A 17,407-nucleotide genomic window follows, 5' to 3' on the forward strand; every position below is an offset into this window, starting at 1 on the left:
AAATGTGATGTTTATGTTTCACTGAAAGAGAATGGCAGCAGAATATGCCTTCGGGTGCAAAGAGAAATAAAGTGGGGGAGGATACAGTGAATTATATATAGAGAGAGCAGAGGGAAAAATCTAAATGAGCACTGGCTCATGCAGTACGATATGTAGATATTAATTCAAGCCTTTATTGTCACAGCAGCTGGTGAGTTGCTTCGTAAGCAGAAGTCTAATCTGAAGACCAGGTTTCAGTTGTGTAAGTGAGGCCTCATACAGCTCTAGCCTTGGGTTGGAAGTTTAAGTTTGCTGTGCACTGATGTTTGTATATTAAAGCATTAATATATAGATTTTCTATTTCAGATGTGTTGTTTTGTCTCACTTGTTCTACCTCTAACATGCAATTCTTTGTTTGAGTAATAACAAATAAGATTGTGTGCAAAACTCTAGTTTCCTGTTGCTGTGCTGTGTGTGTAATGCTATAATAATGTGATGTCAAAATCAACACAAAAGCCAAATTGAGAATGAAATTATAAAAGTTTCCCATTGGGTGTACTATACACTACACATAGGCTGCACTATCCAGACTGAATCATCTTTCATTTTATACAGAGATGCGGTGAAATGAATTTGCCATTAGGCTATAACATATTGTGTGGGAATTGATATTACCCTTTTGACTCTGAATCGCCTTCTTGCCTTTATCACACCACAGGAATGCAGGTGTTGGAGTGGAATGGAATCCCTCTGACGGGAAAGACTTACGAAGAAGTGCAGTGCATCATGGGCCAGCCGTGTGCAGAGGCGGAGCTCTGTGTGAGACTGTGAGTCACATCTGCCATCATTTACCCCTCTATCCCACTGAAACTCCAACATGTTTAGTCGCAATATGTTAACTCTACACCCATGTACACCTTCTCTCCTCCCTAATTTACCGTCCCGTCATTCCACACCCTTTCATCTGACAAATATCACTCTATGATTACTGCTAAGATACACTGTTTGATATCCCATTATAAATTTCCTGTATGGATCCAAACAGCGACCTTAATATGCTGTCTGACCCTGAGCACCCACAAGCCCTGGAGCACCATGTCCAGCTTAAGGCTGGTATGTACAAGCATTTGTTGATATGTCTGCATGCCTGCATGTATCTGTGGACCTATTTCACATTACAAGGTGAGTTACTATATGCATTTGTCTCAGTGGGTGGGCAGCGTTCCCCTGGTGTGGATCCTAAGCAGTTGGCTGCAGAACTGCAGAAAGTGTCCCAGCAGCTGGCTCCTGGTGTTGCTGGAGCAGGGCTTGGGCCTGGGGGTTTGGGGGTCCTCTCTGCACTGGAGCGCTCTGCTCTCCTCCACTCAGGTCCTGGATCAGCTGCCTCCAGTGGTGTGCCAAGCCCCGGTCAGCCCGCATCCCCTGCCATAAACAAGAAACAACGACACAAGGTTGTGGATTTGACTTGTTAGCATGCTTTCTGCTGCCTCATCTCAAACAAACTCTTCAGTTGTGAAGAGTTCAGTTTACAATGTGATGACGAGGAGGAATATAGATATTGAACAACTGGTTCATATGTCAGAGGTTGATACATAAATCTAGTCTGAATGAATAATAGTATAGATCTGTTTTAAGTGGGAGTCTGTGGAACCCTGTGTGATCCATCATGCATCATCCATCAGTATTACATCACACATACATTACATTACAAATGGGAGGTTGCATGTGAAGGTCAAATGGTGTGACTGTGTTCATCAGAGAGTGAGAGGCCAATTATAATGGAACAAGAAAATAGTGTGGTACAGTGCATAACCCTGGGTATGGGTGTTCCTTACACATCAAATAGACAATATGCATTAGGTACGCATACATAAGTGTTTAATTATAAGCAATGTGCTTGATTATTGAAAGGCATGTCACACTGATAGAAAAAAGAGGATACATTATATAATAACAAATGGTGATGAATACCTAGCATAGAATATGAAACAAACAGTAGAAATATATTTGTACTTTGGAAACCGTCTAAACTGAAACAGACAATTTATATTAAAGTCTAAGTAGCTCAAATAATTGATTAACCTTCTCAAACTTCACTGGAGGACTTTCCAGTCAATTACTGTACACAGGTCAGATAGTCAAATCTCTCTTGAGGCGTATAGATCCAGTGAGAAATCTTTACTCTACATCTTTTCTAGAAGGACAACCCATTTATCTGTAAGATGACGAAGCGTGTAGTCAGAGCACCATTTACTGCAAAATAATCCAAGCATAGTTTCTCAAGTTTCAAAGGTTTTTTGTCATAAGCACAGTAAGGAAACATGTACAATGAAATTCTTCCTTTGCTGTCCACCGAATGCCACAAAATGTAAAATCTACAATATATACTACAGATATACAAATTAAAACAATTTGAATAGGCTGCATATGAAAATATAATAATAATAATAATAATAATAATAATAATAATAGTAAACACTGAAAATGTAAATAATGTAAGTTATGAATGTGCAAACTGGAGACATGTAAACAGTTGAGTACAGTTTTGAAGTAGACCATGAGTATAAACTCCTATCTGCTGTTTAGGAGTCTGATGGCTAGATGGTGCATAGTGGCTGAAGTCTAATATGTACTTTTCTTTGTGGGTCAGTTCATGAAACAATCATTTTACATCCATTGTATGCTCTTCCCCATATTTTTTTCTAGCCAATAGAGGTAATGAGGATACCTCACCCCATCACTGGAGAAATTCAGGTATAGAAACACTTACAAAAAGTACTAGAGAGTTTCTTTCAGCTGTAGTTTGGTTTTTCTCACACAGCCTTCACTCCACTCTTTTTCCCTTAGCTCCAGATCAACTATGACAGGAACCTGGGAAACTTGATCGTCCACGTCCTGCAGGCTAGAAACCTGGCCCCGAGGGACAACGACGGCTACTCTGACCCTTTTGTCAAGGTCTACCTCTTACCTGGGAGAGGGTGAGCTCTGACTGTGTTTAAGTGATGGGTGTCTGGTCTGTGTCTGCCTTTCTGCTTCTGTGTCTGTCTTGTTTTCTCTCCCTTATTTCTTTCTGTCTTTATATTGACTGTCCTGTACGGAATTGACTAACTACCCAAGTTTGTATGAGAGAATGAGGCTGGACATGATGATATGAGGCAGTCATTTGTAGTGCAATTTCAATTTGATATAATGTCTATGAATCAATGGATGGGTGTTTTAGACTTTTTACAAAGCTTGGAGAGGAGATATGTAATATGTTCAACTATCTGGTCATAGACAGCATACATGTGTGCAAACACACTCTATGCTGAATTTACAAATTCTCTCTTACTGTGCCCACTTTTGACAGAATTGGGAATTTTAGAATCGTCCCCTAGTATTATGTCCAGGGCTTCCTCCTCTTCCCTGATCTACCATCTTCCCGAGAGCCTGCGGATAGCAAGAGAAAGGATCGATACATCCTTTATCTGCTGCTCTGTAACAGTATCTGATCTGAGATAATGACCCCATCAGACCTGTTTATGAGATTATGAGCCCTCTCTACTACACACTCTATAGGTTAGAAAAGCTCTGCAGGAGAGCACTTTGGTTCCTCTGCTGTTTAACAGACATTAGCAGTAGAGTGCACAGTCATGGTATGACAACAGCAGTTCAGAATAGTGAATTAGCCAGTTGTAATCATTGTGATGTTTTTTGGACTTGTCACATACATTGCTTGGGCACTAAAACAGTGATACACCCTACAGAGAATATTGATTGCCTCAGCTCTCTATCCTTTACTGGCTTTTCTTTGAGCTCTCTGAGCTTCTCTGACTGTTTTTTGTGTTTTTGCTTTTCTTGTTTGTGATATCTGCCCTCCTCTTCCTCTTCTGGACTCCCTCAGCCAAGTCATGGTTGTCCAGAATGCAAGGTAGTGTGGTGCTGATCTTTGCTTTTCGTTGGTGTTATGTTTTTCTTTCTGTGAATTATGTCTCCAAAGTGGTTTTCCATCCTTTTGTTGTGGCCTCTGTTGTTTGTCCAATTATCTGCTCTATTTCATGGTGTTTAAGAACACTCCTGTCATTGCTTTTTCTCTCCATGCCTCTCACTTTTAGATCTCCCCAGCTTCTTTCTCTGAAGTCATTGTGATTTTGTAAAAGCATCTTCGCCAAAACAGACAATTTAATGAACATTTACATTTGAATTTGTTTATAATGTCTCCAAAGCAGGAGATTGACTATTTTACAAGCATCTATTTAGTCCACATGTATTGAGTATATCACAATTTGGTGAATGTTTGCCATTGGGTCAGGCAGGGAAGATACATTTTCATTTATTATTGACAACCAATCATTCTGAATATCATGACTTATCAGTGCTGATAACAAGAGAAGGACCAAGTATGCCCAGAAGACCATGAACCCAGAATGGAACCAGACTGTCATCTACAAAAACATTCATCTGGAGCAGGTACTGTGCAGAATGACATTAACATTCACACACACACACACACACACACACACACACACACACACACACACTTCAACCTGTCTTTCTTGTGCAGTTACTGTATGTGCTGTGGGCCACTTTGGGTGAAGTGCATATCTTATACTCTTATTAGGATTCTATCCTCAGCCCTGTCTCAGGGCTGTTCTCCGTATCCCTCTGCAACCTCTTATCAGCTAGCCTGACAAGCCACATCAAGATGTTGGGTCTGGGAATTTACCATTGGCAGGGCTCAATCTGAGGGGCGGGATAAACGGTTGTCTTTTAAATTCCCTCTGCATGCAATAGGATAGCGCTACAACCAACCAGAGCAACCATAGTTGATAGATTAAACGTATCCGGTCGGCAAAACTCCGAACACTTCTTCCTTTTTTAAAAATGACTTCAGTGCTTAACTCCAAGTCTTCCAGAGTCGCGGCCAAAGCCGATTCGAAAGACCGCTGTTCGCCAGCAGCAGCAGCCATCGTCTTTGTTTTCAAGTAGCAGGGAATTCACGCGCAACCGTCGTAACTCTGCCGTCATTATGTTAAGCCCGCCCACCGACTTTATATACAATGTGATTGGCCCAGCTAGAGTTTGGCTTTTCCAGCTCGCAAGCCAACGGAGAGTTGCTAGACCCCCTGGCTGCAAATTACATTTGCTGCCGACAGGGTGCGTCAAGATTTCTAGGGTACTTATCAGCACTCCCAAGACCATAACAACCATAATTTCTGCTCTAACACAGTCTCAACACAAAAAGAGTTATATAAACTTGATAATCATGTGCCTGTATGCTTGTCTGTTACTGTGCGAGTGTTACTGTGTATATGGGTGCATGTTCTTTTTGGATGTCTGCGTTTGCTAGGAGCATGTGTTGTTTGTGACAGAGACACCATCCAGACTGTAATTACAACAGTGAGATGAGTGCAGATCCGGTAGCTTTAGTGGTCTGAGAAAAGAGGCCTTCATTGGCTCCTCTTGAGCTCTCTTCTGTTAATCACATCTCATTGCTGGCCGGAGCCTGCCGGCCTTAAAAATGCTGCTGCATTGACTGTTCGCCCACTCACCCCTTGAGATATGTTTCCATCTCCTCCTACACATTTCCATATAGACATACACATTCACAAGTTTATGCACACATGCGTGTTCATGTATTGGAACCGACCAAATCTAATGTAAGTTCTTGCTTCCTTGCTTATTACAGTAAATGACCCGCCTGTTATAGATTTGCATTAATTCATGCACTGCACATACAGCGCGCCTGTTTTATTTCGCGCTCCCTCCACCAACATGCATTCAAACACAGGCACAATCACACATACACATTTCTCTCCCTCACACATACATATGCACACAAAATCCCTCATCATAATCTGTGCCCCCTCTCTCCTTCTTCACTCTTTCTATCCAGTTAAAGAAAAAGACGCTGGAGGTGACAGTTTGGGACTATGACAGGTCCTCCTCCAATGACTTCCTTGGAGAAGTGAGTGCTTTTGGAATCTGAATAAAAATGTCTGAAAATGTCAAATGCATTTAGTGTTTACATCACACAAAAAGATTCTGCTGTTTTTCGAAGTACCAGGTTTTCTTAAAACAACCTAATAATACTAGAATGAACCCCCTCCTCTTACAAACTCCCAAGTCAAGCTTCATGCCTGTACATCTGTTTAATGAGCAGTGATATTCATCTTGTGCTTAAAGATACCTACAGCACCTTTAACTCAGTATGCATTACAATTATTTAGCAAATAGACTGTTTGCACACACTGTCCTGTTATCTACCTTCATACACATTCCTCTCTGTGTTTCAGTGAGTTATTTTCTACCTGTTACACCTGAGTGTTGGGCTTTGTTTTAGAATGTTGAATTTCTTTTGTCTTTCTCTCAGTGCCACTGCCGTGTGTATGTTCATTTTGTCTCAGGTGTTGATTGACTTGTCGAACACGGCCCAGCTCGACAACACTCCTCGATGGCTGCCGCTGAAGGAGCAGAGTGAGAGCATTGAGCACAACAAAGCCCACCATGCTGCTCAAGGCCCTCCGGGGTCTGGCGCAGGTCAGGGTTATGGTCAGGGACACAGCCTAGGCCATATGTCAGGCTCTGGGATGGGGCCTGGGCATGGTATGGGACAGGGTCATGGACCAGATGGGAGTCATGATTCACCTAAAACCTCTGTAATCAAGAGCAGAAGCCATGGAATCTTCCCTGATCCAGCCAAAGGTAAAATAATCCCCAGTAAGTATTTGTTTTTAGGCTGGGAACTACTCATACACATACTCATTTCCATGAATCAGTATATATGACACATCATGACACTGATTATCCTTGGCAGGTCTCCGTTTGCGACAAAAAACAATAATTCATAAAACTGGTCACTCAGTTGTCATAGAAATAGAGTCTGTTACCATAAAAAACAAAAATGCGAATCATTTCTTGACAGCTGTTATTACACTCCATGTGCTTGTCAACTGCTGCAGTAAATGACACAATAAGGACCGTTGAGGAGGAGACAAAAATAAATACTGTTAACAGTGTGGATTCATCTACAGCACATCATCTCGACCCACTAGCATTCATAACCTTCCATTTCTTCTTCCTACAGACATGCAGATGATGCCTTTGGAAAAGTCACACAGCAGCCCAGGCAGCTCCAAGTCTTCCTCTGATGGCCAACTGCGCTCCCATGGCCCCTCCCGAAGCCAAAGCAAGAGTAGCGTCACTCAGGCCCACCTTGAGGATGCTGGGATAGCCATTGCTGCTGCCGAGGCTGCCGTGCAACAGTCCCGCCTGCAACCAAGTAAATCCTGCCCCTACCCATGACACACTTCCTGTGACATGCTTCCTTTTTCCTGTGCATGCACGCTTTGTTGAGAACGTTTAATGAAAACCTGAACCGCTGTGCGTTCACCTCCTTAACATTTTACCTTTGCCTTCTGCTCTCCTTGTTTTACTTTTTTTTTCTGTGAGCACAGAGTGATTTGTTTTGATCAATAATTTTAGTTAAATTCTTTACTCCTCCAAGTTAGATCAATCTTCCTAATATAGTCACTAAACAAAACCCAAGGCAGAAGAAAAAGACTAAACAACTGAGATATACCAAAACCTAAACTTGCTATAAAAAAACATTATATTCAGTCTTTAAATCTAAAATTAAATATTTATAAATCTGGCACATTCAGTGCAGTAAATATCCCAAATACAGTATTTGACATTTCCCATCTGTTTAACATGTTGCTGCCTATTTCGGTATCTTTAGTAGGACATAAAGTTAATATATTACTATGAGTTATTACACTAACACAGCAGAAGAGTTTAACAATTTATAACACAACTAATGAACAGTATATATTTAATTAGCTCCAAAATAAGAGCCCCAGACCCCTCTGTTTTTACATGAATTGTGCATGTGCCAATCCCAAGCATATGGTTTCTACAGAACCCAAGTGTGGAGATATTCAACCCTGGTATAGAAACCAAACAGGGATGGCAATCCCCCATGTCTTGTACCATATTAACACAATTTAAACAATATCTATTCATGATTATGCATAATCTTTAGTGTGATGTCCTCAAACTGAAGAACTTTGTTGTCATAGCTTTTTAAGATAAGTTAGCCCAGTGTCAGAACTATTTACTAAGCATGCAGTTGCAGCTTCCCTGGCTACTGTTCCCTGGCCACTGAGGACTTTGTGATGCTGCAGTCTCTCTCTGTGTGCATGTGAACCCTTAGATAAGTCACAAAACACACACATAGCCACACACAGGTATGGCACACAGGCTCCCCTCCCTACCCAATCCTCTCCCAAACCTGCCGCCTAAAACAAAGGAGACACAAATCTGAGACTGAACCAGTCAAACAAGGAAACACAGACACACCAAGAGGTTCAAAAGTCAACAGGAGGCTCACTCACCGGCCAATGAGAGTAAAGCGGTCTGCTAACCATGAGAGGAACAGAAGTGTCAAGGGAAGGTGAGGCAACATAGGAAATATGCTAAATATTATTAATCCTAACTTATTAACCATAAGGTAATAACACTAAAAATGAATTTAAAAAAAAAGAAAGATGAGAAACAAAGGCCATATAACTAAATGTGTAAATCATTGAAGTAGCAAACCATCTCTTTTCATGTAAGTCTGTTAATGTCTAAGTGTGCATGTGCGTGTCTTTTTTTGTTTCTTTTGTTATTGATATAATTGTGTTTTCATGGCTATAGAAATGGCCTATCCAACTATTTGTGCCACAGATTATTAATGATTGTGTTACTGTAAAGCAAATGGAGGCAGTGGACACTGAGATCAAGAAGGCAAAGAATGTATCCACCCTTAGTCTAGACAGAAACACTTCACATACTCCCTGAACTAATCACGCTCTTTCATACTGTATATGAGCATAAGTCAACAGCAGCTTGGACCCAAGAGAAAATAATGAAGTTTATGAAAGAACATTCATGTCCTCACACTATATTCACTTTCATTTATGAAGTGACCTTGATTTATTCCTAGTGAAGGGATTTGCTGTGATCTTGACGAGTTACGAGGTAATTCTCACTGCACTGCTAAAGGACAAGCTGTCATCTATGCTGATCTGTCCCTCCCCTGATATGCTGTTATGTGATGCTCAGTCAAAGTTATGCGTCACTGTCAGTGAGTGATAGCTGGGGGTGCAAAGTGTTTCTGTTGGACATGCATGCATGTGTGGTACAGTAAAAGTCAGTGAAGCTGCTCTTTGTCCGTTGCTGTGTACAAATAATTGAAATAGACAGACAGACAGACAGACAGACAGACAGACAGACAGACAGACAGACAGACAGATAGATAGACGGATAGACAGATAGATAGATAGATAGATAGATAGATAGATAGATAGATAGATAGATAGATAGATAGATAGATTTCCTCATGTTTGCTCTTGCCACCCTCAGGACCAGGACACCGACTGGGAGATGTCTCAGGGTCAGTGGTGCTGTCTGCCCCGAGTCTTGTGGGAGACGCCTACGGAGGTCTGGATGGGGAAGAGGGGGCAGGGACTGGAGTGGACAGTGCCATATTTCAAGTGCCACGCATGTAAGACCATTTGTAGCTCATTCTTAGCACATCCAGTAATGCTCAAGGCTGACAGTAATGACTAGAATTATATTACTATTCTATAGATCTGATGATGCCCATATGTTTGTTTTCTTCTCACAGTGGTAAGACTATTCCTAACGGCACCGACAAAAACCAACTAGGCACCCCAGAAAATGAAGGCAAGTTACAGAAATGTCCTCTGTTTTTTTAGTTGTTACTTGGTTGTAGGTCTCCACCTGCTGGATACTTTGTATAACAACAGAATACATTTATTTACAATGACACGCTTTTAACCACCTCTAAACTGTGTTTTCATAATGACTCTATTTTGTTGTGGAGTGAAATGCTCAGTTAAGTGGGTATTGTCAAGAATCATTATTTACCTAGCCTAATGACTTAATGCATAGCTTGGGATGGTGGAAGAGAAGTGGGTGTCACCCTATCCTACCTGCTATCATAACTGTATCTACGTTTCATGTAGCTCAGATGTCATGGTGCCTATCTTCCATCTCTAGTTACAATTTACAACAAAAAGCCCAAGGTCATAGGCTGTAGCTGGCAGCTGTTACACAGATGAGGGTTAGGCGGTCATTTCCATGGTGCCAAACAACTCATTTAACTTAGCCTGTCTTAGTAAAATCCTTACACTTAATTATCAATAGAGGCACATGATAGACATGGTCTAAAGAAAACCTGTGAAACTGGAAAGATGTTCCCTGACCTGCTTTTGTTCTGCTATGAGTCCAGGTTTAGAAATGCATATTTGATAAATAATTTAAATAATCCTAAGAGAACACATTTTTCTGTGCAACTGTAGGAATCTGCCTGCAGGTACTTAGCCAAGGGCTCAGCCAGGGAATAAAGAAATATAGAAATCTCCATCACCCTCTTTTCATTCTTATTTTTTAGGCGGTAAAACACAAGTAATGGGGGAGATCAAGGTGGCTCTCAAGAAGGAGGTGAAGACAGAAGGCGACCAACTGGTCTTGGAGATCCTTCAATGCAGAAATATCACTTATAAATTCAAAAGCCCCGACCACCTGCCAGGTCTGGAAGTAGTGTGTGTCTGTGCACATGCATGAGTGCAAGTATATGGTTATGTGTTTTGAGAAAGATTAAATAGTTTGCAGCTTCACTAATCCATATTTATGATGCATCTAATTTGTCTTCAGACCTATACGTGAAGTTGTATGTGGTAAATGTAGCCACTCAGAAGAGAATCATCAAGAAGAAGACCAGAGTTTGTCGACATGACAGAGAGCCCTCTTTCAATGAGACCTTCAGATTCCCCCTCAACTCAACTGGACACTCCATTCAGGTACAACAGGCCACCAAATACGACAATTGCAGACCGGCAGATATGGATCTGGTTGTGTCTACCTGTCAAGCATGTGTCACACAATGCTGCTCCAATTTGATTTTATTAGATAATTTTTTTGCATATCTGGTTGGCCTAATAATCACAGAAAATAAATTCCATAGATTTGCAGTAAGGTGTGGTGTTATAATCCAATAGTTTCAGTTCAGTATACATCCACCATCTCCATAATGGTTCATTGCAGCTAATTAAAACTGGAGGCTTGGCAATACAAGTCTTAAACCTCATTATGGTGAGTTTTATAAACTGGTCTGCTGCCTCATGTAGCAGCTGGGAGATTGGACCTCATGGTGGGCTGCAGGATATGACCATCTAAAAGTAGCTGGTAAATTCTATAAAAGGTACATTCTAATAAATACTGGCAAGTCTTACAATCTCATGCTCATTGATTCTTTTTCAGCCGATGCTGAAGGGAAAATGAAATGGAATGTGTAACAAATACATTCATTTATAGTCTTGGATACTACATTACATTACATTACATGTCATTTAGCTGACGCTTTTATCCAAAGCGACTTACAATTAAGTGCTTTCAACTGTGAAGGTTCAAACTCCAGACTACAAGTAGTAAGTGCAAATACAGTAGCTTTAAATAGGCAAAGCTACAAAGCTTTTTTTTTTTTTTTATCCGAGGTGTAGTCGGAAGAGATGTGTTTTTAGCCTTCGGCGGAAGATGTGTAGGCTTTCGGCCATCCTGATATCGATGGGGAGCTCGTTCCACCATTTGGGAGCCAGGACAGTGAACAGTCGGGATTTCGTTGAGTGATTAGTTCTCCCTCGCTGTGAGGGGGCAGCCAGCAGTTTGGCTGATGATGGGGTATATGTTTGACCATGTCCTGGATGTAAGCGGGTGATACTAACATGTCCACATTTCATCCTGATTTAAAGGTTACACATTTTTTATTTCTACCTAGGTATAAATAATCAAAAGATCAGACTTTGTCGTCTTGTAACCACTTCACCTGATGGTGCTTGCATTATTCAAGCTGACAAAGCACAAACACTAACAATTTGATAACAACAGAGTCAGTCATGACAAATCTGTTTCTCTCTCCAATGTATTTCCAGCTTTTCTTGGTGTCCAACGGAGGCAAGTTCATGAAGAAGACCCTGATAGGGGAAGCCTACATCTGGCTGGACAAGGTAGACATGAGGAAGAGAGTGGTCAGCTGGCACAAATTGTTCGTCAGCTCCACTCAGACCAACCCCTGAGCGCCGTCCAGATAGATAAAAAGGTGAAGCCAGAATGTACTAGTTCAGAGATGATTTAGAGAAAAAGTTCAGTTCAGAAGTTTTAAGAAGGAGGGAATTATGTGCTAATACCATAACAACTTTATCAGTCCAACACTGCCAGCCCACATGTCCACCTCATATCGAGTTTGTGCTGGCTGTGCTTGATTGTGGGATGCAAACATGCAAATACCACAGCAGGCACTGCAACATGCAGCAATATGGCTTTTAGAGCAGGGTTGTCTTTCTTACCTTAGTTCCACTCCATGATCCACATGAGACTTTGTTGTTTCGGTGTTGTGCAACTAAACAAACATATCTATCAGAAGGAAAGATGAAGAAAAAAAATTGAATTTGATCATTAACTGAATTAGCATTGTGTTTTCATTGTTGAAATGCCCAAGTGATGGTTGTGATGTGTGTGAAAACCAGTGGTCTTGAAATGCTTAATGATGAAGGAATGTGTAATGTTCTTTTGTATGATAGTCTTTTAGCTTCATGTAAAAAGAAGAAAAAAACGAGTCAGCAGTTGACTTTTGCTATGGGATGAAGACAAAATGTACAGCACTACAGATTGTAGATATCACACATGCAGATTACAGAGCATATCAGAGAACCACATTGTACAGTGTGATGTTTATATAATATACAAAGATATCAGATGCAGAATATATCTAAATACAGTATCATGTATAAGAGTTGTTCTCTTGTCACCAGATTATTTATAATAAAAATATAGACATATGATCTCTGTTTAAGGTTGTGGGTGACGCACTGACAATCCAGTAGGCTACTTTAGTCTATGGTGTAGGCAGTCTAAATAGCCGTTTTGTGAATGTGGACCTCTGATCACACTGATGCACCATTAGATATTTAACAGGGCTGTGATTACACATTTTAAAGGTCAAAGTCAACATCCAGTGATCCATGCTATTGTGTAAGGCAGGTTAGAATTACAATAAAATGAACAGCATTTTGGTTTTCAAAATCCAAAACACTTGCTGTGTGGAAAGTTACAAGCCAACTGTAGAGGATGACAAGAGTTTATCACATCTGTGTCATGTGTACGACATTTTACTTTAAGGCTGTTGTAGTTCAGAGCTCAGAGTAGCTCAGAGTATGCTAATATTTCTTTCTGTGTAGCTCATCATGTAATTACACTGTTGGAATGAACATGTAATTTACACAAGTTGTGTCAAAACCATCTGTGGATCTGCAACTGCCATCGCTTCAGTATGACAGCTTTGCTTTCTGTGTATTAGTAAAACCCCCTGGTCTGAGTTTTACCTAAAAATAATTTCAAATGAAAAAAAAAAATGTTCTTACCAGTCAAATGTCAAGGTTTCTCTGTGTCCGGCTGTGCTGTAAAACTCACTATGCTGTTTTTATGTGAGTGACTCTCGCAACACAGTAAACCAGCCTTTTTCACTGCCTGTGACCAAAACACTCACTCAGGCCCACTGGAGTTCAGTCAGATGGGGGCCAAGTCTCAGTACTAATTTGGAGCAGGTGAGCCATGTATTCATCTTGTAATGTTATGCCTCCATATCTATAGAAAGAAAAAGAAAAAAACACTAACAAATCAGAATCCCTCAGAACTACTGTCGGTGTATTTAAGCATATCACTGGGCTGATGCAATTTTTTTAAAGAATTAAACATAACAGAGGAAACAACAAAGACACTAAGAACACGATGTCACTTAAATCATATAGCAAAGGATAACAAAAAAGAGAATATAATAAAGAAGGGATTGTGGTTAATTTTTCAGATATTTAATTTGCTGTGCCAACCTCACTTTTTTTTAAAACTCCAGACCCATTGGTTCTTAATTCTATGCAACATAGATGTGTTTGAATGTATTTTTTTTTTTTTTTTGGGAACTTAATGTTATATCTGGGAAGATATTGTCTAAAAGAAATTTGTAGAAAAATTACTTTAATTTGTACATCATTAAAAGAAAATATTAAATATATTGATTTTTTTTTACTGATTTTCATATAAATTGATGTTAACAGCTGTTAACTTCTACACGGAGCGTGTGCACTTTATTATTACATTGTTTATTTTCTTGTCTTATTTTAACTGTCATGACATGCAAGATTATGTGTTTTGTGTTTCTGCACTGAAATGAACTGAATCACGGTGTATGGGGGTGGCAGAAAATATTGTGGTGTGCATTTTGTATCTATGTGGCAAAAGAAAAACATACAAACACGTTGGGGTTCCTAAACACAATGCACAATCTGGGGAGAAATGACCCTTACAGTACATCATGCTCATAGTCTATTTACCAGTCTGTGTACAACGTACAGTAAATGAGACATAGTCCCTCAATGCTCAGTCATGACTGTTTAACCCCTCGTGTTTCATTAGACCTTCCTTAAGCTAATTACTGTTTGTTCCGATTGGCTGTTGCCTGTAATTGTGAAACCATCCATTTGTTGTTGTCCTGAGAGGTGTGGATGTGACTCAAGTCCTTTGACATGTGTACATAAAGTGTTTATTTTCTACAAAGATTGAATGTTTATATCGTCCGAAGTTTGAGCATGTGAGTGTCGAAAAAAAATCGCAAAAGACTTATAATTGTACAGCAATGCGTGTCTATAGTTGTATAAGGGGAGATGACTGTGTAATCAAAACATGTGCTGTCAACCAATGACTGTCTGTGCAACCACGTCCCGTAAACGGCTGAAACAACACAAAGGGAAAAAAAATCTATTCAACTTCAATAGTTGTCTGAGACTTTGTGTTTTGGATGTTGCATGTTTTGTTGATGGTTTGTCTGTATATTTTGCCTACAGATTATGTTTAAAAAGAGAAATAATATGTATAGATTTATCCGTATGCTGACTGTAAAGAAATATGCTTGTAAAATTGTCTTGTTTTTCACTCAGTGTAAAAACAAAGAATCTAATGTTATGGTTTTGTGGTTGTACACAGGATGTGTAGAGATATTATGCAAATTGTGCTGTAAAAGATCAGCTGTTTCCCCTGAGTCTAAAGAAAAAAAGAATAAATATTAAGAAGAGCTATATTACACATGCAGAGTTGGGCATGGTTTTGTTTCGCATTATGAAACTGAATTTTGAACTATTTTTTTTTGTTCCTAAATAAAGACCATACCGCTTTTTCACTAGTCAGAGTAGGGACTTGTTATAGTAAAAAAAAACAAAAAAAAACAAAAAAAAACATAGCAGTCTGCACTGCCTTTCACAGTGCCATTCTTGATACTACCACAAGATGGTGTCAAAGTGATGCACATTGTGTGTCTGATTATAAAGGGCATATTTGCAGTAAAAAAGTAACTCCTCTGCAACACTATTTTTTGGAGTAGTTTAATCACAATTTATTAATTAGACCTTCTCAAGGGCAAGTGCATTTCATTTTTTACCATCTGCTCCTTATGGACCCTGCCTCCATTCAAATGCAAAAGTTGACAATTAAGTGCAAACAACTTGTGATGCACTGTGACACTTCAAAATATGGATGTATTTACCTAGCCTTGCTGCCATTTTGTGGTGAAGTTTATAGGTGCGTATCTGCATCTTTTTAACATTCAAGATTTATTCTCAGTAATATGGTAAAAGAGAGTTTTGTCTTTTTTCATTCATTAAATTTACCATTTACCCTTTTATTTTTTCATTCATTAAATTTACCATTTACCCTTTTAATGATCCTTTTTGGGGTGAAAGCACCCTCCATATCACAATCTCTATCAGCTTTAACTATATAAAAAAAAACATTTTGTTCTTTTCTTTTCTTTTTAAGTTTAAAGGCAGTCCATTTACAACTGTAAAGTAGAGCCTAGAACTAAATGAACACAACATTCCCATGCTTGGTCATATCTTTGATGCTTTATTTAGCTGTTATGTGAAGACATGGCCACTCAGAGGCAGAGTTGACTCCAGCTAACATCTGAGACTGTAGAGAAGAGCATCCTGGTTCTAAAAGAAGTGGACAGTGTTTAACTACCAGAATAAAAAGGACATTTCATTTGGAAATACCACCACAAATCTGAAATGATTTGCAGATTACACTTCTGATAACACTTATGTGTTATCTGCATACAACAGCATGTAGGACTTAAATGGTAAGCCCCACATTTTCCGGGTCATATGACCAATGACAGCTGACACGCCCCCTACATGTAGTCCTTATAGTCTGTAGAAATAATTCTGAAACCACCACAGATGTATAACTACAGCAGCAATACCACAGTGTAGAAATACTCTGTTACAACTATGAAGCATTTTAAATGTTAACTTAGCAAAAGAAAATATACTTAAAGTACCAAAAGTGAAAGTACTCAATATGCAGAACGCCCCAGAATAACATAGGACTATACTATATTATAATTACTGATGCATCAATGTGTTACCAATGTGTGGTGAAAGCTCATTCTAACCACTTTATATACTGCTGTGCTGTAGAAAAATGCATCATCATTTATTTGTTAATTATATTTTCTATCAGTAATCTAAATATGCAAAGTAACAAGTAGGCCTAACTATAGCTGTCAGATTAATGTAGTGGAGAAAAAAGAACAACTTTTCCCCCAAATGTGGTGGAGTGGTATAAAGTAACATAAAATTGAAGCTTATATGTACTGTACTTTTTAAGAAGAGTTTTGAGTGCAGGACTTTTACTTGTAACTGCATATTTTACACTGTGGTATTATTATTTTCAAGTAAAGGATTTAATGATTTCTTCCATCCCCGGATATAACGTAGTTAATGTTTCCTTGTTTTAACCGAACCTATTAGTCAACAACAATTTACTAAGCAAGGAGGAGTTCAAGGGTCAAGCAAAGCAGGCAAATAACTGATCATGGTTGGATTTTTCATTTTTTAAATTGTGATTGTGATGATCATGATATGACAAATGAAGAATTGATACATTTTAAAGGATGAGCCAAAAGTGAACACAGTATATGTCAGTCATTTGAAATGAAATCCAACGTTAGTGTTTCTGTTTCTATAGAGTTGGATGAATTTAAATATGATCAAATAAATGTACGTTTTAAACACAACATTGCAGAAGGATGCAAAGGACATTGCATTTCAATAAAGAACTTCACAGTGACTTTTGTCAGCACTGAAAACAAAGCCAAAGCTTCTGCCCCTGTATGTTATTATAATGTGTTTCTTTAAATGGGGATTGACTGTAAATAAATAACAAATTCAATTGAAATTGGAACATAAGCATTTTACAGTTAAACCATCATAAAATGCAGGCCCACGATAACAGGTAGGACAGGATCTCCCCATTTGGATTCATGCTGCTGGTG

General features: G+C 39.3%; 1 protein-coding gene across 11 annotated transcripts in view; it reads left to right on the forward strand.

Moving 5' to 3' along the window:
• pclob (piccolo presynaptic cytomatrix protein b) overlaps positions 1-15,159 on the forward strand; it is a 57,604-nt gene extending 42,445 nt beyond the window's left edge. For 8 of the 11 annotated variants that reach the window (XM_031293535.2, XM_036002690.1, XM_031293537.2 and 5 more), the window contains 15 exons: positions 698-806; positions 1,025-1,092; positions 1,189-1,430; positions 2,686-2,733; positions 2,827-2,957; positions 3,863-3,889; positions 4,335-4,428; positions 5,855-5,926; positions 6,366-6,663; positions 7,046-7,240; positions 9,367-9,508; positions 9,632-9,690; positions 10,421-10,558; positions 10,684-10,829; positions 11,958-15,159. In XM_031293535.2, coding sequence (XP_031149395.2) covers positions 698-806; positions 1,025-1,092; positions 1,189-1,430; positions 2,686-2,733; positions 2,827-2,957; positions 3,863-3,889; positions 4,335-4,428; positions 5,855-5,926; positions 6,366-6,663; positions 7,046-7,240; positions 9,367-9,508; positions 9,632-9,690; positions 10,421-10,558; positions 10,684-10,829; positions 11,958-12,101 — 1,913 coding nt within the window. In that variant the 3' untranslated portion in view covers positions 12,102-15,159. Of the gene's footprint in view, positions 1-697; positions 807-1,024; positions 1,093-1,188; positions 1,431-2,685; positions 2,734-2,826; positions 2,958-3,862; positions 3,890-4,073; positions 4,432-5,854; positions 5,927-6,365; positions 6,664-7,045; positions 7,241-9,366; positions 9,509-9,631; positions 9,691-10,420; positions 10,559-10,683; positions 10,830-11,957 lie in introns of those variants that run through there. The other 3 variants (XM_031293536.2, XM_036002694.1, XM_031293539.2) reach the window with 2 other exon arrangements.
• Positions 15,160-17,407: the final 2,248 nt, after the last annotated feature.

Source organism: Sander lucioperca, chromosome 7, assembly GCF_008315115.2.
Source record: "Sander lucioperca isolate FBNREF2018 chromosome 7, SLUC_FBN_1.2, whole genome shotgun sequence".
Lineage (NCBI taxonomy): Eukaryota > Metazoa > Chordata > Actinopteri > Perciformes > Percidae > Sander > Sander lucioperca.